Source organism: Saccopteryx leptura, chromosome 2 (assembly GCF_036850995.1).
Source record: "Saccopteryx leptura isolate mSacLep1 chromosome 2, mSacLep1_pri_phased_curated, whole genome shotgun sequence".
Classification (NCBI taxonomy): domain Eukaryota; kingdom Metazoa; phylum Chordata; class Mammalia; order Chiroptera; family Emballonuridae; genus Saccopteryx; species Saccopteryx leptura.
In genome coordinates this window covers 200,347,094-200,372,772 of record NC_089504.1, presented here as the reverse complement: position 1 = coordinate 200,372,772, position 25,679 = coordinate 200,347,094, and the positions used below count along the sequence as shown (strand labels likewise).

Below are 25,679 nucleotides of genomic sequence, written 5' to 3'. Positions count from 1 at the left end.
AAAAGATCCAAAAAGTACCACTGAGCTATGCATGCTACTGCCCAAACATTCATGAAAATATACATATTATGTACAAGTGTGGCTTTGATGATCTATTGTAAAGATAAAAAGACTCAGAGAAAGTCAATACCCATGATGAAAGGAAATGAAAAGAGCAAACTACATTACAAAATGATTCTGCTACGTCAACTTCAAAAGAAAATATCAAGCAATATTTCAACAACTATTTTTAAAATTATAAATAAATCATATGTCAAATGAATACAAGTTATATTAGCAATTTTCAGAAAGAATATTTGATAATATGTCTCCATAGATAATTTACACAGTGCTAAAAAATATTAAATGTAAGTAAAGGAATGAAAATATTGAGATTTGTAAGAAACTTCTCAGATTATAAATTTAACCCCCACAGTAGTATTTTTTTTTTGATAACTTTGTGTAGTTCTGTAGAGAAAGGATTTGATAATCTATTACGACACCAACCATATGTAACCATTTTCCTTCCTTCTTTGCCATCTGGGACACTCAACATTCTCTGACATTTGCAGCCCTGTTTTTAGCCACAAACAACACAATATTTGCTCCAGTATAAACCCAGAGGTCAGCAAAAGAAATCAGTTTCTCTTTCAGGATACCTGCAGGGTTCAAAACGTTGTATAAAGATTGAAATGTATTGGCATTCCCACTTAGAAATTTTGTTCGACCCTTCCTTGGTTTACTAAGAATAGAGCAGTCTTATCATTAAACAGTCTCAATGTACTTTGTATCTCTCTTGGCACAACCTCTTCCTCCTGGTGGTACAGTTTATTACTTTCCTACTGTTGGGTCCCAGGCTAGGCCACCCCAACATATCCCATAATGGCATATCTATTACTTTGAATTGAAGTTACTTGACAAGCAGCCAACGCATGATGGGCACATTGACCTTCTTTTCTCTCTTGGGAAGCAGAAATAAATCTCCCCTGTGAAAGGTGCCCTCCCTGCTCCAGGAGACTGAGACAGACACCCTTATCTCCAGAGTTAAGGAACTCAGGGTCAAAAAGCTGTGCAGCCAAAACTTTTTATTCTTTACTAATTTACTATCCAAGTTCTAAGTTTGCTTAGACCAGGGGTCTCAAACTCGCGGCCCGTGGGCTGCATGAGGCCCGCTGAACAATTTTGTGCAGCCCGCAGACTAATCCACGAAGTTCAAAATATTTTGGATAAAATTAAGTAAGCCTAGGGGCCTACTTGTATTTTTCATTTCTCTAGCATCCTAGCTAGATATTAGCTTAGTTAACAGCAGTTGTGATGCAAACTACAGTTTCTGGTCGTTTTGTGACACTGAGTAAACTGCATGTATGGTTGTGCTTGTTGTACTGTTTTTTTTTTTTGTTTTCAACTGCAGTGAGAAAAGTGTTGCGTAACAGTTGCCTTTTGTAGACCTAGTGCGGCCCGCTGAACGGCTGTGATCTTGCTCTGCGGCCCACATGCTGATTTGAGTTTGAGAACCCTGGCTTAGACTCTGCTTCAATGAGTACACAAACCTACGTTTCTTTGTCCTGTCAATTCTTCACAAATTTATCGCTTCTTTATCTAAAAGTTATAAAAAGCTGATTTATCATTTCTCACAGGATCATTTATGATCTTCCATGTGCACATATTAAATTGCTTTTTCTTTTGCTGATCTGTTCCAATGTCAATATTATTATTAGTTCAGCCATAGGAGTTCAAAAGAAGTAAAGGGGGATATTCTCCCCCCCTCAACTATACGTTCAGCTGTTATAATGTAAGGTAATATAATCAAAGTTCACCTTTGCTTTTCCCAGTACTCAGTGACACTTAGATTTAGTGTTCCAAAATACTAGTTTATTAAATAAATACATGACAGAATAAATGAATGCATAAAAGAACCAAGCACCTCACTGATATGTTATTGTGTTATGACACAAATGTAGTAGATTTTATTTTTTCACTTGCTTATCTTTCATTAATTAATTCAGCTGTACCTGAAAATGTTCTCTGTATTCAGCACTGTGCTGAATGGATAAAAGGAACAGCCCCTAATCTCTAGCAGCTAAGAATCTGGTGAGATGTCATCACAAGCAATTCTAGGGATTTAAGTGCATAAACACACAGGTTGAGAAATATATGTTAGACACATCCACTTAATTGATAAGTAAATACTAAACCAATAGTTAACGTGAAATACTAACACCACTAATAAACAGAGAAGCACATTTAAAGGTTATGAATGAGAACCATTCATGATATCTCCTATCTGGTTACAGCTGGGGTAAGAAAAGTGACATGGTGCAATCCGGGAAGGGGACGAATCTGTGGAATGACTCACTGATGAAAAACAGATGAGGCTGCGGGTGGAAGAAAATCCAGAGTTGAGTAAGTGAGGCCTTGGAGAAAGCTTGAAGGGGCTATGGGCTACTCAGATTAAGGTGTTTTTGAGAAATTTGTCCACAAACAAAGAGGGACAGGTAGCAAAATGAAAAGAAATCGAAGAAATTAGGTTGTCTGAGGACATACCTTAATAAAAAAAAATTAAATTTGGTTAAATATCTGACCCATCTTTAGTAGAATATTCTCAGATGCTCTTCAAAGTTCTTCATAGAAGGAGGACAGCTGCACACTTTAACGTTAGTCTAGGTCAGATTCTTTCTCTTGCTCTAACAGAGAGGAGGAAAAAAGACCCTCTTCTGAATAAACATATTAGAAACTGGAATATACATACTCATCCTTGTCCACCTTTTCTCGAAGCTTCTTTAGTTGTTTATTTTGGCTGAACTTCAAATTTTGAATTATGTTCTCAAAGTATTCCTCTTCCTTGTAGTTCAACTATATTATATAAAAGATTTTAGGAAAAATATTAAAACCAGTATTTTCAAAATTTTTGCTAAAAATTCAAGGTTATTTTCTTAAATTCCATCTGTTAATAAAGTTAACAGAGAGCACTAAAGTTTACCAAAGAAGGATTTAGTTCCAATCAGCCTAGTTCTATAGTAGAGGTCACTGCTCTCTGGCTGAATCTCTTCAGTCTATGCTTTGTAATTAATCAGTAAATAAAATCAAGTGTCAGGTAAGCCTTCCTTATATTAATGTTAATCCTTACATACCAGATGTGATAATAGCATATTCTTATTAGTACCTACTGTGTGTCAGGCAGTAGTCTGAGAACTTTAAATATAGGTTACATTTTCTCAATCCTTTTAATAATCTTATAAAAAGGAATGTTATCACCACTTAAAAGTTGAAGAAACAGAAGCACAGTTGAGTGGTAGAGCTGGTATTTGAACCCACACAGTTCAGCTTTGAGTCTGTGGTCTTATCCACTAGGCACCTGCTCCAGGGGCTCCTGAGACTCACATGTTAGCCAGCTCATTTAACAGAAACAGTCAAGGTTTTTGCAAATGGAAAAGGAGGAGAGGTCGCTGTGGCTTGCAAATCCCCACATTAGGCTAGCAAACAATGGATTAGGAATCATTGTCATCTTTGGTTTGTGTGAGGATTACCTTTCCTCACCAGGGTATCAAGTAGTTGTGGTGACCACAAGGTTAGCAACTGAAATCAGTACTACCGTGACCTTGGTCAGCTCTGTTCTCTTACCATTGTTACATTAACCAAAGGAGAATAAAATAGTCTCTGGTACTCAAGTATCAGACTTTGTTTTTGTTTGCTTTTTAAATAGAGAATGCATGACCTAGCTTATCCAGTGGAGGAAAAATTAGGAAGCGGATGAAAACCTGAAAATTTGATTTTTCAGGCCTGTAGAAGGTGAAATAAGGAGACATAAGGCTGCCTGTTGTTCAGCACTTTGATGTCTACCCTTGATATACTTTAAAGGTCACCATATTTTTTTTATTTCTTAAAAAGCAATATATGGAAACCAAAATAACAGGCACAGACCAGGCCAGTGAAACAAAAGGCTAAAACTAAAACACAGATCTGTCTTCAGTGTTAAAGGCTTTATATAATAAGACCTATGGTTTTAGACTACTTTATATAATTTCTGACACCTCACAGCTAGAAATGACATTGCCACCAGGCCCAGGTGTCATTAAACTATAGAGTCTTTATAGAGACTTACCTCATGGTATTCATTATTCAGTTTGTTATCATCTGTGATAATGTCGTCAGGGTAGCCGATCCTTTCTTTTATTGCTAAGGCCTATGAAAATTATAATACTGAATGTGAGGATGATTATGTAACTTTCAAATCAAACATAATTTTCCCATGAATATCAACTGAATAACATGATCCATACTGTTTGCAAAATGAGTATCTGACAGCACTTACAAAGCGATCTTTGAAGTGGCTTCTTCCTGGAGCTCAAGATAAACAAAAAACCAGTGTGAAATTTAGCTTCTAATACCCTATCCTCATAGGATACAGATTTCCCAAGAAAACCAAAATGAAAGCTGACAAGTCATTGTTCCACATGTATTGTATTTTCGTGAACTTTTTCTTCAGTTTATGGGAAGGGTAATATTTAGAGCTTCCATTCTAGTAGCTTGTAATTATCTTTCCACTTTATTGATTTGTCTGAGAAAACAGATATGAGCTTATATGTTCAGCACTAATATTCTTCCTGAAATTGGTTCTTGGAGTTTTTATGTTCTCCTTCTGTCTCCAAAGCTGTGTACCTATCTTCTCAAAATTAAATGTCATTAATTAAACAAGTGAAACACAAGAGTGTTCCTTGTTACACCAGCTCACATTTACCACCTGCTTACTGCCACTTCTGATTTTTAGTTTTTTTATTTAAAATTGTTCACTTACTTTTATTATTTCATGATTATCACTTGTTTACTACTTGCCACTTGTATTTCTTAATTTTCTCAAAGGTATCTGACTTTAGATTCTATCATACTACATGCTCTTAAATACATAGTTTAATTAATTTACATTTTTCATGGGGAACTAAGCCTGTATCTCTGAGTTATTTGTTTTGCCATCAAATGAATGTGGTTTTGTTACAAATCTGTTTCACAAGCCCAGGATTTCCCCAGTAGTGGGACAGGATATGTGTCACTGAGTCAGTTAGGCCAAGCCCATTTTCTTGTAGGTTTCCACAGCATCCAGTCATAAATCAGCTCCGTCTCATTAGCATTGCATTTTCTAGAAGATATTTCCCCAAAGAGTGTTCTAGGGGACACAAACTCTATTGACGAAAATGCTGGTTACTACATAAACAGGATTTATTGTCAAATACTTTGGGTAAATACTGTGACAAAAACATTGGACAGGCTTTTTTATTCCAGGTCTTCTTAGAGTCAAAATTAGGTGTCCAAAAGGAAGAATTAATTTGTCCATTTATTTATGTAATATATATTCAAGAGTCTACTATAAGCCAAGTACTTCGTAAGATGCTGAGGCTTCAATGTTGGGCAAAAATTTCTGCCCCTGGAGAGCTTACCATACAAATCAATAATAGGCAATGAAATGAGAATTAACATTCAAGTATGACATGTGGTGTCTTATAGACCAAACCCTAGAAGCATGTAATCTAGACTAGGATGGGATCAGGTAACTTCCTGTAGGAAGTGTTTCTTAAATTCTTTTGACTACAGAACTCTCCTTTGTGTAGCAACTTGGCATGTCCTGTGTTTTGTGACACCAGCTTGGGAAATGATGACCTAGAACAACTCAGCTGGCTACATCACAGAATCATGCCACAAATAGCTAGAACAGGAATATAGCAAAACCAGCTTAAATTTCTGAGGACTTTGTCAGACTGATAAAATACAGGGGGGCTTGAATTCTAGATCTAACACACCCAGGGCTCTGTGAAACTGAAAAAGTCCTTACACATGATTTAGTTCTGAAAACAAAAACTAGACTACAGCTTTAGTCTCTTATTGTCATAAGTTTCTGAATTCCTTCTGTTATCAATTAAAATAATGGTCTGTTCTTCTTGCCACCTTAATTACAGAAAAATAAAAATCACGTTGCATGTAAATACTGCTCAGAAAGCACATCTAGTTTTCACTGGACATGTTCCTTCTAGTTTGATATGATTATCTTTTTTTTTTTTTTTTTTTTTTTTTCATTTTTCTGAAGCTGGAAACAGGGAGAGACAGTCAGACAGACTCCCGCATGCGCCCGACCGGGATCCACCCGGCACGCCCACCAGGGGCGGCGCTCTGCCCCCCAGGGGGCGATGCTCTGCCCATCCTGGGCGTCGCCATATTGCGACCAGAGCCACTCTAGCGCCTGAGGCAGAGGCCACAGAGCCATCCCCAGCGCCCGGGCCATCTTTGCTCCAGTGGAGCCTTGGCTGCGGGAGGGGAAGAGAGAGACAGAGAGGAAAGCGCGGCGGAGGGGTGGAGAAGCAAATGGGCGCTTCTCCTATGTGCCCTGGCCGGGAATCGAACCCGGGTCCTCCGCACGCTAGGCCGACGCTCTACCGCTGAGCCAACCGGCCAGGGCTCTTGATATGATTATCAAGACAAAATGATCATAGTAAATTTGAACTTAAAATTTCCTTAGAGAGCTCACCTTTCTTCTTATGTAAGATATTAAAAGTCTCAACAAAAGGAACTATAGAGCTCCTTATAAAACTCAAATATTATATCACTTTACATTTACTTGAACAGAAATATAGTATTTCTGTTCAAGCAAACATGTTAGATGGGGTATGTTTTAAAAAAATTTAGCTAGAAATTTGCATTAAAAATTGAAGGCATAAATTTGACACTGTTAGAGGCCTTTTAGACATCTTTCATAAAAGGAGGACTATTATAAACCACTGAACCACTGAGAGCATTTTTTCATTCTTTACTAATTCACATAAAATTTTTCTCTTGTGTCTAAAGACTACCATAAAAAACCCAAAATGATACCTTTCAAAGTTTTGAACTGAACATGGAGAGTAGGAGCTGGTTGCAAAATAAAAATAAAAAAATGAAAATGAGAGTACAAATCTTTATTTATCAGAACTGTTCCTGGTATTGCATCCTGAAGGAACTTGCTTTTATTTTATGCAATTCTTTTTTTTTTTACTTACTGTCTTTGATTAAGTTTTTATTCATAAGTTTATGCAATTCTAGATTATTTTTTTTTCCTGAATTTTCTTAAAAGTTGACTTTTTTTTTAAGTGAGAGAAGAGGAAACAGACAGACTCCTGCATGTGTCCCAACTGGGATCCACCCAGCAAACCTCCTACTGGGTGATGTGCTGCCCATCTGGGGGGTTGCTCAGCAACTGACCTATTTTAACACTTGAGGAGAGGCTCCATGGAGCTATCCTCAGCACCTGGGGCCAAATTGCTTGAACCAATTGAGCCATGGCTCAGGAGGGGAAGAGAGAGAGAAGGGGAAGAGGTGCAGAAGTAAATGGTTGCTTCTCTTGTGTCCCCTGACTGGAAATTGAACCTGGGACATCCACACACTGGCCAACACTCTACCACTGAGTCAATTGGCCAGGGTCGATATTTTTTTATAAAGAATTTTTTTTTTTTTTTTGCTAGCTAGCCCTTGCCTTGCTTTTTACCTTTTCTTCAGCTCTCTTTTTTGTTTCAGCATCCATCCAAGTGAGGTCATCTAAAGTCTGAATAAAAACTTCCCGGATCTGTGCAATCAAATCCTCAACCTCAAACCAAAAGAGCAGATGACAAATTTAGGCCATTAATTAATTTTTTGTAACACAATTTTTAAATAACAGAGCTATAATCTGTCTTTATATGTGACTCAATAACATATTAATAAATATAAACTTGTAGACAAACAATGACATAAACAAATGGATAGATGTGGATAGTTATATTTTTAAAGAGACACTGCTACTATCAATACTTATGATTAAATAGGTCTTAATATATACATTAATAAAAAAGTCATCTTTAGAATGTATTGGTTTCCATTATCACGAAAGATGAACCAATATAAAATATAATATTAGCTCTCATTACCATTTGAAATTTAGTAAGCATGGAGTAGCATTTCAATAGATTCTTTTACCATAACTTCAAGTTACATTGTTTTCATATCAGTAACAATGAAAAAATGGTGTACTTTTCTTACACTTCAAATAAACCTGAGTTTACTTTCAAGGTTTCTAAGAAACTACTAATTCTAGGTCAATTTTGCTAACAGAAGAGATTAGAAATGACTGTATCACTAGAATACGTGACTGTTTCTAGAATCTACTGCTTTTGGAAAAAGGACAGTTGATTTTGGACTAAACAATATTAGGATCAGAAACATAACCAGACCCTTGGGAGCAGGAGGATGACATTTACTTGGAAATGATAGCAAATTAATATTCAGAGCTCCTCTGACAATTAATAAAATTTTAACCAAATTATGGACTATTGTAATTGCCCATCATTGCAAACAAATAGCTGATAGTGCACCATGCTGAAAACATTACCACATGTTTACTCTCTCCGGCAAATGCTGCTTCCACGTACAGCCTTCCCACAGCATTTTCCATGTTCCCATTGACATAGTTTGCACATCGTCTCCAAGTCGCGGTTTCTGATGTTGTGCCATATAGGGCCTGCAGGAGAGAAAAAGGAAATGGTGTTTCCTCAGGGGTAAGTCAGCTGGAGCTTGGTGAGAGACAAATTTCACATGATCCTATTCTTTATGTCTCCTGAATTCTTGCAATATTCACTGCTTCTCCTCACAAGTCACGCTGTCCTTGCTTATGATAAAATGCAATTCAACTGGATTGGTTACTTACATATGATCTGAAAATAAGGGATATTTTCAGTACCTGTCCCAGTAGAACTTTTGCTTACTACAAGTTAATATATTTCTAGACAGCTTTAGAAAAAAGCAACAACCCCCCTTCTCTATAACAAAAAATAACAGTTACCACTGCATAAACATAAATGTGAAATAATGTTCAATAAATATAACAGAGGAAAAATCTCCTATATATAAAAACAACACATTCTTGAGTTTTTTAATGTTTTAGCTAAACTTCCAGTACTTAAAACTTTAGGTTTATAAATTTAAATACCAATAACGGGACTAAGGTAGTTAAGGAGGTTTTAACAAAACACCATTTTTACATTACTTAATTTAAAAAATGTGTTTATATTTTCTTTTAAAAGGTAAAAAACACACAAATTCAATCAATCAGAGAGTTATTTTCTTTCCATAATGCTAACCAATACTGGACACCAACAATTTGCTAGAATTTCTCCTTTCTCAGTCCCTCCTGCCCTGGCCCCTCATAACAGGACTAAAATAATGATTGTTTAAACGTAAGTACAGCCTCATAAAAGGCCTTAAGGTGTCTACAGGTAGATGTGTTCTCAGGGGATTTTCCATGTCAATGTAGTCCATCGGTGTGTCTATCTAGTGTGTGATGAACACCAGAAAAATCAAGTTAATTGAGACATCCTTGCAATAACTTTTAACACCACAAAAACACCAAGCCAGTATGTTTCATCAACTGCTCACACACCAAATGCATATTCTTCTATGGCACTGTAAACATGATGCCACTGTAGATAAACATAGGATGGCAAAGCCCATAAAAACTAGCTTTTCTATAATGGCCTTTCTAGACATCATAGATTAAATATGGGCAAAATAACCAACATTTGGCATGTTGTCTCTCGGCCAAGTTCACCACATTCTTGTAGTGTACAAGGCACCTTCATTTTCATGTATCTCTTTAGGTTTGAAGTCTTAAGAAAAGATTGTTTTTTCACCTTGCGGAAAGCATTTCTGGACTCCTTGTAGGGTCTGCTGAGGCTGCTTACAAGATCCATTATGAACCGCCAGGACATTAAATTTTGAAGATCTCTGTATAAAAAAACCCACCACCCAGCAACAGAAAAGATGAGGCTGCAAAGCTTCTAAAGAAGTGATATTAAATGTAAACTCTGAGGACAGGGGTACTCTGACACACCTACCTGGCGGAATATTTGGTAAGAATGAGCTTAAGTTTGGTTAAATATTCTGGAGCATAAACAACCACATCTTCCTCATTTGTAATATTAATATTCACAGTTGACATAATTTCATTTGTGAAATCTGACCAGCTGAATGGCTGGAAAAGAGCAGGCACAAAACATTCAGTAATTATGACTTTTTCTTCTTGATTCCAACACTCAATTATTGTTCAGGGGTCAGACATGTTAGGTGGCAGCTGCATCACAATATAATTACCACAACTGTTACATCTGATCATTGCTTGTGATTTTCTCTCAATTCTTTCAATTGGTTTTGTATAAAAATTAGTTCTGCAGCATAATTATCTGTATAGCAAAATTAAACCAACCATTTAAAAACAAAAGCAAAGCCTCTAAGCATAGAGACTACACAGCTAGAAATTAGGCTCACTGTCATCTTCTTGGTCTAATCAATACAAAACACAGAAAAATTTAGCTTTAAAACTAAAAACTTCCTTGGTTTATGCAAAAATTTAAAGGGGTGTAAAGGTTTTATCTTTTAGTAGTGTATGTTAATAAACAACCTCTCAAACATAGTAACATATCTCAGTGGAGATCCTGCTGCAAATAAAAGCACATTGTGATCCTAGCAGAGGTACAGTGAAGTTGCCGATATACCAGAGGGTCCCGTGATGCCAGACAAAACGCTGTCAACACACTGTCTGGAGGCATTCAGTTTTACAACTTGAAGTAAGGTTTGGAGTTTCCAAAAGACAAAATCTTGTCTTTTTAAAATGGGAACTGTGATTATTCAACCACCAGTGAGTAAAAGAAAAAACAGTAGAAGTAAAGACCATGTGAATCTTGCTGAAATGCCACATTTCTGTATTTGGGAATGTCTGAAATTACCAATATTTTAGGCTTTATGATTATATAGTAAGTATATAATATACTGATCATTTTCTAAGTTTGAAGTACTACGTACTTTCCTTGATTTCTTTTGATGGTTTAGAAAATTCTTTCAAAACATATTTATTAGGAACTTGATTACATTAAAAACCTCTGTGAGAAATTCCTAACTCAAAAGGTGTTTCTTTGTTTTTTTATGTCTTTTTTTTGTATTTTACATCCTTGTTTATTATCATTATTGCCAAGGAGAATCAATCATTGAATGGGTAGTTTGTAAATTGTCCCACGGATGTTGTTTTATTTCCCAAATGTGTGCCTCAACTAATACACACATAGTGTGTGCATAGTAGGCCCCAAAAAAGAGAATTAATTCTAGCTAATGAATTACAACTAAGCAAAAAGATGTCAGCTGCTACTTATAAGTCATATCTGTGAGGCAGAGTTTTATTTCTTGTGTTCTATATTCCCATTATTGCTATGAACACCTCCAGAGATGTCTTAATGAAAACACAGCAAATTCTATGAATAAATTAATCTTTTAGGAGTTAAAAAGAAATTGAGTGCTTTTATTATCTGACTGTCCAAGTCTGATGGACATATAATGGTCCTTCAGAAGGATTTTCAGTTTTAGTGTTTTCCAAACCCTTTTCTGTGATGCTTCGCACCATCGTAGGTACCTTGAAAGGGCTTGTACCTGCAGAATCTCCTCTAACTAAAGATAAACAATGGTTTCAGATAGCTTTCAGGTCTTGCCATCAGCTCATCTAAATTCATCTGATATTCAACCTATTTCAGTAAATAAGAAATCACTGAATTTTAATAAACTGCATTTCAATGTTGTAAGTTTGAGAAATGGCACAATAAGAGAGTACATAAAATTTGCTACTTACCTTGCTGTTGACCTCTAGTGAAAAGTTATTTTGGATCTGGGCTAATGTCATTTTGTTATAAAGAAGCATTGGATCATTTCGATCTTCAGGTTTAGTTGTAGCCTATGGATTTAATTTTTGATCATTATTTTAGAACTAAGAATTCTTTAGAAAATATAGCTATATTGAGGGGAAAAGAAATAAATAGGTAAATATGCTTTAAGTTCTATTCTGTGCTTGGTTTGTCATTTACTTTGTCATATCAAAAAGGAAAGTGAAATTTAAGAGATTTAAAGTATATTCAGTAACAATTATCAAGATTTGGCTGCAGTGTTAAGTATAACCACATAAGCAATATTTGCAGGCCTGCTTCCTTCTATCGTTAATGGCCAGCTTAGCTTTGTCTGTTTCATATTATAATAACTTTTTTTTAATATAGTCATCTCCAATTCACCATTCAAATTCTGTCTCCCACCCACTAACATTACCATTCAGTGCCCCAGCTAAAATTCAGATAGAAAAGAAAAGAAAACCCATAATGGTTTCTGAAGGAATTTAAAGCAAACAAAACAGAGAAAACATTTAGTTAGGTGGCAAGTTATCTGAGGAGAGAGCTAGCACCTTGTACCTTTGTGACTGTCCTCCCCTCCTGCCCAACCAATTTAGTGCTCTATACTCAACCACATCCAGTTTTCTTTCACTGACTCAAAAAAAAAAAAAAAAAATTGCAATAGCAATTCCTCCCCACAATGATTGGCTGAAATGAGTGAAAGCAATTTTAAGTCAGAAGAGATAATAGGTAAAAGTTTAAAATGGGAATTGTTGCTCAGTGGCAATGGCTCCAGTTTCCCCTTTAGGTCACTTACTTATTTCTTTATTTTAAAAATTACTTATTGACTATTTCCTGCATGCAATAATAATCTGGACACTGTTAGAGATACATAGGTGATTCAAAGATGACTAAAGCATCACCCCAAGTTCAGAGTCGAAGAGAAGAGAGAAAATACAAATAACTCTGAGATACAACTACTAGAAAGCTGATGCTGATCACAGCAGAACAAGGCCTGGGAACGTGCGGGTGGTAAAAACCCAGGGCAATAAACTGTTCTCTTCTCATAGTTCTATTTTTAACACAGAGCCACATATAACCCATCAAACTTCCATTCACCCAGCTGCAGCTCCAAGCAACATCTGGTTTCGATTGGAGATTACTGGCAAGTTAAAATTGCCCTCAAAGATCTTGAGTCTTCTAGATTCGAATGGCAGTGGCAAGCAGATGGCATTTAGGAGTGCACATTGCTGTTTGCAAGGTCACAGAGAGCTCTGTGGAACCTAGACTGAAACTGAACATGGGTTCAATTAATAACCTGGATGCTGCTTCAAGAGTTCACTCTCTTGAGGCTGCAGACCCAGTCAGATGAGGAAATGCCAACTCAGACTCCAAGAGTTCACCTAGTCCTAGAGCTACAGGAAATTCATGAGTATACCCCTTGGGCTTTGCTGATAAACTCTCCTATAAGATCTCCCTTGATCTGAGCAACCTGTCTGAACTCAGAGACATTATATAGTCCTGTGGCCATGTTCAAGGGCTAATATTTCTTAGTAAAAATTTAGAGATCATCTTTTTACTCTCTGTAATCCCTATAAACCTAAAAGAAAAAAACTGTACTTATCAAGACTAAAACAGCTTTGTTGAGCAGTTAGCAATCAAGTGTGTTCGACAACTCAAGGACATCTCAACAACAGTTTAACTATAGTTAGAATTTTGATGTAACTCACTTATAATAGGTAATTAAGTGTATCTAGTTTAATATTTGTTTAAATTTTATATGTCTCCTGGATGTCAGAAAACCAGTTTACTACAGAATTCTACAGTTTCAAAAGTCCTCTTAGAGTTAGTGATCCTTAACTAAGCTGTGCATTTTTATCACTTGGTTAAGGAGTTGAAACTTTAACCCTTAAAATTATGATAGAGAGAAACTAAGAAAAAAAAGGGGTTAACATTATTCAGTGTATCAGAGGTAATGTGTTTTACATTGGCAATTTCTTTTTCCAATTCCATCACTTTATTCATTTCCAAAGAGAGCTGGTTCTCATCTACAGGCAATCCTCTTTCCTGACGGATCAATCTGGCCACAGAAATCATAAAATCCACATATGCTGTACAAGCCTGCAAGAAATAAATAACAGTCAATTGCTGGCAAACCTTCTAAATATTCATCACAGTGCTTTAACATAAAATTTTATTTCCAATTCAATATTAATTTCTGGTAAGAGAAAGGCACAATAAAATAGATGATCCTTCCTAAACCCTAAAATAAATGACATGTATGATTTTTAGAAAGTCAAAGTATCTGAATTAGAGCAGAACAATAAGGTATCACTTTAGAAATACTAAGTGATTTATAACCATTTGGTTATGGAAATTTTTGTCATTTTCAATCAAATTTTAAATTGTCTTAATAAGGCTGCAGTTGCAAAATGCTTGATAAACAATAATCTAGTATTTTTTAATACTAATATATTCTTTTACCTAATTTCCTTTTCTCAAGTTTTCTCTATGCACGTGCATGTGTGTATGTGCATGCACTATTTATAACTATTCATGAAGAGATAGTAATATTATCAGGACATCTTTATATCTGTCTCCTCCGGCCAGTGTGTGTGTGTGTGTGTGTGTGTGTGTGTGTGTGCACGTGCGTGCGCTCGTGTGAGTGTATATATATATATATTTTTTAACAAGACTGTGTTCTCATAACTCCTGCAACACACACCTGTGGATTTTAGTTAATTCCATAGTTGGTTCCCATTACTTGAAATTTCTCCCTAAGATAACATAGATTTGGATATCACTTTCTTCCAAGAACCCAAATTCATTTCATTTTATCTTCACATGCATTTTAACTTTGTGAAGGTACCCTGTAAACTAGTTACATCATTAAACTTGTATGGAATATGTAAATGCCTCTTCAAGTTCAGAGTGGCATCAACTCCAGGAAACCAAAGTTCACTTTTATAAATCTCAACCCATTGCCATTCAGCCATTATTATCCATCAACAATGAAAATAAAAGATTATGCCACATCATTTAAATTCACTCAAAACTTAAGTTCCCAGCAGCAGCTGCTGACAAAAACCCATGACTATTAAAGCCATGTCACACACGTTTGGGACCAATGATCATGTCTATGCTTCTGAGACTTGTTCACAAGGTAAAAACAAAGAAGGGCTATCCAGTGCTTACCACTTCCTCTGTTTCAAGAGATTTTCATATGCCTTGTAATGGATTATCAGTGATGGGATGCATTACATTGACTCTGAGTATAAAGGCTCATCTGATTCTACAGTGACTCATTAAAGAGATTAAACTAAATCTCATAGGAGCTGAAAATACTTTTTCAAGCAAGAACCTAAGCAATATGCAAAAAGTTATTATCCACTTGAAAGTCAAGAGGACACCTTTAGGTAGTTTAGAGACTGGCATTCCATGACCTTTACTAAATGCTAAGTAAACAATTCACTGAGGAGAGGGCTCCGTCTTCTCTGATGTCCTGTGATGATCAGCTGTCTAGCTGACATCTCTATCTATGGATTTGATACTCAATACAACAAACTATTTTGTAGCTGTGAATCTGTATTAAAACCTAATTACTAAGGTATAGGATAATAGGATGCTTTTATGTGTATTCTTGCCAACTCCATTCTTTCCCTACTCAAAGGTAATCAGAATACTTGTTTCACTTTGAAGTAAACAGATATTATATCTGAGTTTATACCTTAGGGACCAACTATTCTAAAGTATAAGCATGCAGTGTTTTTGAATTAACTGTACTTCACATCATATAAATTCTACTGCATTCATCACAGAACTGCTACTTATTATAACGAAAATGGTAATTTAAAATTTTCAACATAAACCTACTGAGATATTATTTCTACTAGTGCTTTTCAACCACTGGTCCATGGACAGGAGCTTGTCTAGCAGACATTTTTTGCTAGTAACTCTTTCCTAGAGCACCAGCAGTCTGCGGACCCATGGTTGAGAAGCACTGCCTATAGGATGTTTTTTTGTAATCAGGTAAGAAAAGAATTGCAAGAATGCTCTCCAGCACCTCGCTGATTCTGTGGACTGATTATATATACTTGGGTATCTTTGCCCTTAGAGATGTATCTAAAGACTATGGAACTTGGCATAAGGTAAGAAGTTTAGATGATACTTCTAGTCTGTGGCACTCGTCAACTTTCTTAAAACACTGGAAGCCCTGGCTTCTGGTATGCTTAAATAGATATTTAATACAGCTTCATGGAATACACCACTTCCTTTAATGAGCTTCATTACCTGGCAACTATTCCAACGTGACTGATTAAAACATGTGTCTTAGTGTCTTGATTATCTTTTCCAGCTTCCAAATTTATATAGCAGCTGTCAGAATGCAGGCTCACTGCTGCTTTTAAATCCTTTTTACAACAATATGATTCTACCTTAAGGTTTTAATATCCTTCCTTGAGACACTTCTAGGTATATAAATGCCAAATGACTGTAATTGTCATGATTTGAAGGAAAAAGTAATGAAGACGTTTAAATAGTACATTAGGCAGAATATTTTTAAAATTGAAATTCAGTTTCTTTGTGTGTGTCAGTAAAAGAGCAATTATTTACTAGAACAAGGGCCAGAGTCAGCTATCTTTTTTTGAGTCATAAAGCAGCCTATTTTAAGCCTTGATATGGTCAATCTTATGAAAGAGAAACCTACCTAAATATTTATGCAGCCTTTCTTTTAAAAATAAAACATTGTAAATACCAGTGCTTATAATAGCAGTTTCAAAGATGACAATAGTTGGGTAAAGTCCAATAGCAGTTTTGTGAGATTTTAAATTACATAATATCAATGAGATGATATTTAGCAACACCCAATACCATGAAGTATTACTCTGATTAGAGCTATTTTCATTTTGTAGGACCAAGCAATAATATTTACACATTAGTTCTGTTCAGAAGTTGGGCTCTTCCCACTTTTAAAAAAGGCTGGTATTTGTTGGAATTGCCAAAGAGGAAGAAAGTAATGCCATTTGACTACTGTCCTTCAAACTTCAGCATCTTTGTTAATGAGAATAGCGATACCCAGGGAAGAACAAGTAGCTCTCCAGTCAGACTGGCTAATGATAATTGGGTACCTTAGTGAACCAGCCACTTGCAGATCAGGAATTTCACTTCCAAAGATTCTATTCCAGGACACCCAGCTCTTACCAATTTTCTGCTTTCCTCCTTTTAGGAAGAAAATTGACAATGCGAAGAAACACACAAAGAACACTAGGCAGGAAAGACATGTTTCCTATCAAAAAGGCGTGGCATTTTTTCACACTTTATGAAGCAGGTCAGAGAACATGCAGCTGCCAGCACAGAGAGACTACATCCTGAAGAGGAACCACCCTACCCCCATTGCATAGAATCACGCAGACATTTTTAAGAACCAGAAAGGAGAATCATTTTTCATCCTAGCAGGACTCTGGAGCAGGAGAAACACAAGATACAGAGGATCCACTGTGGACCAGCATGGGGACTATTTAGAGAACCTGCAGATTCATATGAGAAATTATTGTATAATTATTAAGATTTGTTGCATGTTTGGGAAGCTGCATGTAGTTCTTTTTACAAACTTGGTTTGGTCAATCTCAAAAATTCTCTTGTCATAATCACTAAGTCCCAAGTAAAAAAGCTCCTTTAAGTTTTTTTTGTTTTGTTTTGTTTTTTTTTCTTTTACAGAGACAGAGAGAGAATCAGTGAGAGGGATAGACAGGGACAGACAGACAGGAACAGAGAGAGATGAGAAGCATCAATCATTAGTTTTTCGTTGCGCATTGCGACATCTTAGTTGTTCATTGATTGCTTTTTCATATGTGCCTTGACCACTGGCCATCAGCAGACTGATAACCCCTTACTCGAGCCAGCGACCTAGGGTCCAAGCTGGTGAGCTTTCGCTCAAACCAGATGAGCCCGCGCTCAAGCTGGTGACCTCGGGGTCTCGAACCTGGGTCCTCGGCATCCCAGTCCGATGCTCTATCCACTGTGCCACCACCTGGTCAGGCTCCTTTAAGTTTTGTTAACTACAGATACCCACACTGGGTGAACCTCCTGACCATTAGTCACCTGGTGCCCAGTAAGGAATGAGGTCAGCAGTTTCCCTTGCAGGATCTGTTTTTTTTTCAAGTCAAGCAAGCAGTCACAGTGATCTTTCTTTTTTTTTAAACAAGTAAAATTATTTCTAAATTATCCATTTCCTCTACTCCTAGTGATTCAACTTGTATTATATTACCTTGTTTTATTTTCTTTATAAACCTATCTCCATTTATTTTATTTCTTTAAATAATTTACTTGTTTCTTTATCGTCTATCTTCTCCCATTAAAATGAACACAGGTTCCCTGTGAACAAGGACCTTTTCTACTTTATTTCCTTGGTATCCCTATTGCTTAGAAAAGTAACTGTCATAGTAGAAGCTCAATGAGAATCTGTCTAATTAAAAAAAAGAAAAAGAAGTTTTAGGTCTATTAAGAAAGTTTCACTCACTTCCTCTGTCACAACACTTATTACCAGCCAAAGCCCAGAGCAGTTTCTCTCAGCTTGTGTTCTGAGTAAGTGGACACTCAGTTCCAGCTTGTCCTTGCTTATCTACAGGTCTGCAGACCTCAGCTTGTGCTTCTTCCTGAGTAGGTAGAGTTTAAGAGAATATTCCTGGTCTGTGTTTTCTCTTATTCAGATACAAAGATCATGTCTTTCTAGCTCCCAACTGTACTGGCCATGCTCCAAGTCCTTTGTCTTCATTCCCTAAAACACTTCCACATTTGTGAACCCTCACATTTTCTGAAAGCTCGAAATTTCATCACAATTTTGGCATTCTTCTCCCCTGCCAGGCTCCAGAGTTATATCCTATAGCTTTCACTCTCCAACCCCTGCCTCACCTCTTCAGGCTTCCATCTGCTAGACCAGTGGTTTTCTCATGTTTCTTTTAGTCCTGAAATAATCTCTTCAAATATTTTGTTGATGTACACACAAGGAAAATAAAGCGTGATGGACTATCTTGGTGTGTATATGCATAAAGGCATGGCTACACAGAGCCCTGTCATTGGCGCACACAAAGTGGTCCTTAGGCTGGAAAACCACTACCCTGGCTTTTCCTACCTTTTCAGACAAACACAGAGTATAAGGATATTTATAACTCAGTTACCCTCAAACATTCTAGGTTCTTAATCTACAGATTTCCTTGTGAAAAGGGACAAGTTAACAACCCTGATGAGATAAAGAAGCAAAAAAAGAGAGAAGCTTTGAGACCAATTCCAATTCATCCCCAGCATCAAATTCAGAGATTTTTCTGAAGGTGGGTGATTTCTTAAGAAAATTATGACCATCTTTGCTTTCAGTGAATCAATATACAAGTACTGTCTCATAATAGGTAGTTGATTGGCTATATTTTAAAATTCTGTGAATGGGATGATTCTTTTTTTTTTTTTATGGCCAATGTGTATCTTCAATATTATTTTCCTAGCTCAGAAACTTAAACCCTTGTAAGGAATAGAATTGTTCAAACATCACCATTTACATCCTTTAAGGTGGCAATGTGTCTTTTAGCCATTTTCAGATAATCAGAATACCTCAGAAATCAGGTTCTGGCTCTTTAACAAGAAAGAGCCAGTTTGATAGGCTCCTTAATGAACCCATTTTGAGAACAGTTCCTCTGCCATGACATTTAGGAAGTTCTAATTATTTGGGGGGAAATAACTAACTTTTCACAACAAGAGTCACACAGATAAATGCAAAGTGATAAGATATGTCAGTTTCCTAGTGTCTGTACTTGTACAGTATTCACACAGATGTCTGTATGGTCTTCTGCCTACTAATTGGCCTGCACAACACTGAGGTAACAACTTTCGATAAGCCCCTGTAATAAGATAGTGTTTAGCTAGTCTTGTTTGGCAACTTGTGTCATGCACATGAGCTGGCTTAATTAATACTTTTAAATGAGATTTGCTTTCAGGTGTTTTTGTAGAAATAACACCATCTGGAAGGAAAGCTAAATTGGGATCCAAGAGACAGGAAAATAGTAAGGTGGGCTGCAGTAGCTATTTTTCCTGTATCCTTATAACAGAATCCTCTGTTCTGTTTCCTGTTGGTAGAACTGTCAATCAAGAGGTCTATCTTCCTGGGTCATGGAGATTAATTGGTATTAACAACCAGTTATCAGAGAACCCAGTCTCCTGGGCCCAGTGGTTGGTTAAAGAATGTCGGGAGCCGATCAACAACTGCTGGCTGACAAGGTCACAGCAGGAGAAGACCCACAACTGCTGGCTGACAAGGTCACAGCAGAAGATCAAAAACTGCTGATTGACAAAGTCACAGCAGAGAAGACCAATGGCTGCGGGTTGACAAAGTCACCCAAAGGAGAGACACAACGATACTTCCCCCTTTTGACTTTTTGAATTAATATGGCCTTATATTCCCCCTTTTCTGGGTGTGTGCTATTATTTATGGCACAGGGATAATATACTGTGCTTTCCCTGTAGATTCGTAGTGATTTCTTTGGAAATGAGACAGAGGGTGTGAGTTCCACAGAAAAGCCTATAAACCCCTTGAACTGGGCTCATAAACATAAGAGGCTGGCTATGATATCCCTCGTAAAGGGTTAAGTTTGTAGGAGAATTCCTTCTTAATCATGTTAGAAAGAATAGATTGTGACTTGTGAATAGGTAGGAGGCAGTGGCTGTGCACAGAGCGTCTTTCGGCCTTCACTTAATTCAACATTTTTTCCTCCCTAGCCTTTTTCATGTGATAGAGTAGAGAAACATTCCTTTCTTCTTGCTTATTTGATCTGCAGATAGTGGTACACTCTGAGAAGAATAGAGTTAGAACTTAACTAGTGTTTAAATATAATAAATAAGTAATATTTGACTAGACAATAGTATCTTAGGTAAGGTATAGTAGAATGGCCCATTGTGTGGCCTAGGATGAGAGTGCAGTCGGCAAGAAAAGAATGTTTTACTAAGAGAATTGTTTTTTGACTAAAGGCAGTTACTGGGCTTTCTCAGTGAGATGTTCTCATGAGATTTATATACTTTCCAAGATTTTTTGATAATGAGAGGAATGTAGGGGAATCCATAGAAGTAATAACAGTTAATGTCTTCTGAAATTATGTTGCTACTAGGCTATCTTGCAAGTGCACTCTGTATATCTTTGGGTGAAAGCAACTCTTAATGTTATGTCAATTTCTTTATAGGCAAGCCTTTTAGAATCTTGTGAGAAAAAGTAGGACACTGCATAAACTCAAGGCCATTTACCTGAGCAAGTGGTGGTCCATTGTTAGTCCTTAATGATTTCGTCTGCTAATCTCTCTCTGCCCCTTGACTCACTACAGCAGTAAAGTTGAGTTAACTATTAGTACTAATACTTTAAAAGCTTTTACCAATGTTATTATCGCTATTCAAGTTATTTTGTACTTTGAATGATTTGCTACCTGGTTTGTAATTTATAGATATAAATTAACTGTTATCTGGAAACATGTAAACATAGTGAAACAGAAGCAATGATTAACACCATGTAATTGTAACTCAGTGTGTGTGTATAAAAAGGGAGCTATACTAGCATCTGGCAGAGATGCCTGACAGTAAATGCTAACCAGAGAATAAAGAGAAAGAAAAGAATTCGGCTCTCTCACTCGATTCGCGCCGACGCCGTCTCCTCCTGTGGGACCTCTGGATTCCCCCCGGGGCTGGACCCCGGCAAAAGAAAGAACAGATGTCTCAAATAGGGCCTATCTGGATCCTTTCCTCAGAAATTGATAGACACTAGGATACTTTCGTTTTTCTGAATTGTGAAGTTTCCAATGGTTATCTTTGATGCCACACTGAGATAGAGTGCTAGAGAATGAAGCCAACACAACAGAAAAGAGAACCTGGAGAATAAAAAGAGATAACTCAGTTGAATCCCTGGAACCACCCATGCCTGATTCATCCCTAGAACTTTATAGTTAAATGAGACAAACATAAACTTTTTTTTAATGCAAAAGTTAGCTAATCAGCATAGGTTTCTACTGCTTACAACTAATCTTTCTAGTTGGCACATGGATCTTTTAATCTATGACTTTTAAGCAAATCATTTTACTTTTTTGGGTCTCTGCTCCCTCATTTATAAAATGAGGGTTTGGACTAAATCCTCTATTGTCCCATTTAGCTCTGAAAGTCTGTGCATTAGTAACCTTAATTATTAAATAAAACATATGATTTTGTCATGTAAAATTTATAAGAATATAAACCTTTGTGTTTCTATTGCCTTGGGGCATTTCCCTCTTAAGTGAGAGGTAACGTCCAGCAAACAAAAAGAAAATGAGGTAGTTCAGTTTAGAACAATAACTAAAGGAATATAACACACATTTCTCAGAATATAACATTTAAAACTGCCAGAACAAAAGTATGTAATAGGTTTGAAAGGCCTTTTAACAATAGTAAAGCAGGTTTTGTATTAAGGGAAGGAGGTGCAAGATAGTTTTTTGAAAAAAGGTGCATTACCCATTTTAATTATTTAATAGTGTCACAAAACAAGGTATTTTACTGGTTTAAATGACATACTGCAACAAGAACATTCCATTCTTAAGGTATCAGAAGTGAAACAATGCTTCTGTGAAGTGGAATGGGCTTTGTCATAATTGTAGGTGCTATTTTCATTGGTCATATGAAGTTTTAGAATTCTGGAAGATGAGTCCCTGGATGAGCTGGATATCCCAGAAGGAGATATCAAGCCCTGGGGAATGGGCTTTGGTAATGATTTGATCAGGGATTAATGATTATGGTGCTTCTGATCAAAGACAGGGTGTGATACTTGCTTATCCCCAGTCCCTGAGGCACATCAGCAGAACCAGACTCCACAATACAGTTTGAAAATCACTGGCTAGGAAGCGAAGAAGCCAGGCTTCTCTAGTCAGAGACAGTACATCTCTTGGTATAAAAAGTTGGTGACTTCACATCAGACTTCAGAAGTTCTCTTGGTTATTTTCAATATTGTAATATGGACTACAAAAGTAGAAGACTCATTGAATGTTTAAATATCTTAGCAAATCAGCTACAGCAGAAATTAAAAAGAAGAAAAAGGATACATGGTTTGTGAGATGTTTTAAGATGCTCAGGACGTGTGTTCTATTAGCTATGGATGCCCTAGAGCTCATACTTGCTCAAGAATCAATGTCAGGAACTAGTAGGGACCCTTAACGAGAGTAGGTTATTCTCTCTTCTTATTCTTTCTTTTCTTCCCTGCCATCTTCTCCCTCAACCATTCATCCACTGATTCTGCAATATTTATTTGACAATTACTCAGGGCCAGAAACTCAGCTGAGTCTTGGGAATAAAGCAAAGAAAAGTGAGATATGGTACTGCTCCCACTGTTTACAGTATTCTAGGAAAAAATGACATTAGATATATAGAAACCCATGTGCTATAGGAACACAGAGTTATCTTCATCTACTCAAAAGTTCCAAGATAGGCCTTTGTGAGGAAGCAGAAGTTAAACTTAGACTTAAAGGGTAAAGAGAAAAGGAAGAAAGCTGGGCAGGTGGTGTGTGTATCTGAAATGTTTCAGGCACAGGGAACAGCATATATAAAAGCTTGTAAGTGAGAAAAACAATGAAGAGCAGTGATACACAAATATGATTATTAAGATTTCTTCAAGCTTTGTAACTTCTCCACCACATAACTTCTCCACTAGATATTATTTTGTTATTCTATCCCTTTCACCATTTTTCCCCCTGTGAAGCAATAAAACAGAGAAAACATAGTTAAAGGGGTTAACTTCTTTCAGAGACAGCAGGATAGCTGAAAAACTAGAATTAACTTTTATTTGAAAGCCAGCTGGGGCAGCAGAGGAATCTGAGTGAGGAATTTCAGGTGGTAATGCTGGGGAGAGAGAAGCAAGTATCATGAGGGAAATAAGAAAAATATTGTATTTTTTTCCACAATGAAATACATTCACTCACCATTACCCCAAAACTATCCCAAAGAATGAATTTTAAAAGGGAAGGGGAGAATACAGAAATATTCTAGTTAATTACCCATTTCCAGGATGACAATTAGATTTTATCTCATATGTCAACTACCTCAACTGGAAGAAGGTTGCTGGGAACTGGGGGCACTGAGTTGAGACACATCTGTGGTCTGAGGTTAGGAAGAAACAGTGTGATGACCACATAGCCATAGTAGTAGGAGAGTATGAAGCAGCAAGGTGCTGTGTGTTTGTTAGTCTAATCCAGACCAGCGGAGGGCACCTCATTTGAGCTGATAACTTCAAGGTTGTAAGTGCTGCTCAGTTCTCTAAATCATTTTCTCATTTAGGGAACTCTACTAGCATGAAGAACTACTCTTTTTTTTTTATTAAATTTAATGCAGTGACATTGATAAATCAGGGTACATATGTTGAGAGAAAATATCTCTAGATTATTTTGACATTTGATTGTGCTGTATACCCCTCCTGCTAAGTTAAATTGTCTTCTGTCACCTTCTATCTGGTTTTCTTTGTGCCCCTCCCCTTCCCTAACCCCTCTCTCCTTCTTCACCCCATCCCCCCTCCCCCAACCCCCCAAAGAACTACTCTTATGAAGTTGGAAAGATGTAATGGCCGGAGCATAGACAAGGACAAAGTTTTACCTGGGGTTCTACTACTGTTTTGCTGAGTGCTCAGGAGCAACCTTCTGAGCCTCAGATTTCTCACCAATAAACCCTGTACACATAATAGATTACTGATCCTAGAATTGATCCCTACTCTGATAAATAGTATTTCTGAGACCAGTGGATATAAACTGTGGCAGAGATTGTTAAATGTTGTTGGTATCCAAGCTCCCCTTCTTCTTTTTAGTAACAGAACTTTCCTCCTCAGCTTAAAACTATATTTCCCAGCCTCTTTAAAATTTAGTTGTGGCTACATGGCAATGTTCTAACCAAGGGTCGGAAAACTCATTAGACAACAGAGCCAAATATCAACAGTACGATTGAAATTTCTTTTGAGAGCCAAATTTTTTAAACCTAAACTATATAGGTAGGTACATTCCTAATCAAGGTAGTGCCCACACATGGCATTTTGTGGAAGAGCAACACTCAAGGGGCCAAAGAGCCGCATGTGGCTCATGAACCATGGTTTGATGGCCACTGTTCCAACCAATGGAATGTAAACAACTTCTACATACCTTACCTATAAAGAAATCATTTGTCTACCAAGTTCCTTCTTTTCATTTTAATCTGAAATGTGAACAAGGCACTGGTGAACCAACTTTGACCAGTTAGACTCATATAAAACACCATCAAGGTATGCCTAACTAGTGGTGGTGCAGTACATAGAGTGTCAACCTGGGACTCTGAGAACCCAAGTTAGAAACCTCGAGGTTGCCAGCTTGAGCACGGGGTTGTTGGCTTGAGTGTGGGATCATAGAAGTGACCCCATGGTTTCTGGCTTAAGCTCAAGGTTGCTGGATTAAGCAAAGGGTCACTGGCTCCACTGAAGCCACCTGGTCAGAGCACATATGAGAAAACAATCAATGAATAACTAAAGTGACACAACTACAAGTTGATGCTTCTAATCTCTCTCCCTTTTTGTCTGTCTCTCTTGCTAAAAAAAATCCCACAAAAAATAAACAACAACAACAACAACAAGAGACCATACTATCAAGGTCAAGGATCAAAGAAAGCTGTGGTCCTGGCCATTCTCATGGAACAGGGCTTCCTACCTTGTCTGGACTTGCTGTTTACCCTTGGACTGTAACAGGAAATAGAAATAAACTTCTCTCTCATTTGAGCTATAGCTATAGTATTTTTAGGCTTCTTTATCACTGAAGCTTAGCAGGACCCAACTAATTTACAGACTCAAATGCCTCAGGGACCAGAAGTCAACATAAATCAACGAACCATATAGATGAGAACCGCTCAAACCTAGAGAGCAAGTGGCCTCCCTAAAGGGAGCAAGATGATGTAGCTTGGTCTCGTTGCTGCCACGTGGCAGTGCAGGCCTAGGGTTTCCGATTCTACTAATTT

At 37.0% G+C, this 25,679-nt stretch overlaps 1 protein-coding gene across 3 annotated transcripts in view; it reads right to left on the bottom strand.

Annotated features, from left to right (window-relative positions):
• Window positions 1-25,679, bottom strand: part of MME (membrane metalloendopeptidase) — a 120,250-nt gene that overhangs the window by 52,326 nt on the left and 42,245 nt on the right. For all 3 annotated transcript variants that reach the window (XM_066369915.1, XM_066369914.1, XM_066369916.1), the window contains exons 9-16: window positions 13,659-13,793; window positions 11,645-11,746; window positions 9,867-10,003; window positions 9,663-9,756; window positions 8,366-8,494; window positions 7,487-7,585; window positions 4,082-4,162; window positions 2,729-2,832 (exon numbers count right to left, since the gene is read on the bottom strand). In XM_066369915.1, the coding sequence (XP_066226012.1) occupies window positions 2,729-2,832; window positions 4,082-4,162; window positions 7,487-7,585; window positions 8,366-8,494; window positions 9,663-9,756; window positions 9,867-10,003; window positions 11,645-11,746; window positions 13,659-13,793 (881 nt within the window). The remainder of the gene's footprint in view (window positions 1-2,728; window positions 2,833-4,081; window positions 4,163-7,486; window positions 7,586-8,365; window positions 8,495-9,662; window positions 9,757-9,866; window positions 10,004-11,644; window positions 11,747-13,658; window positions 13,794-25,679) is intronic.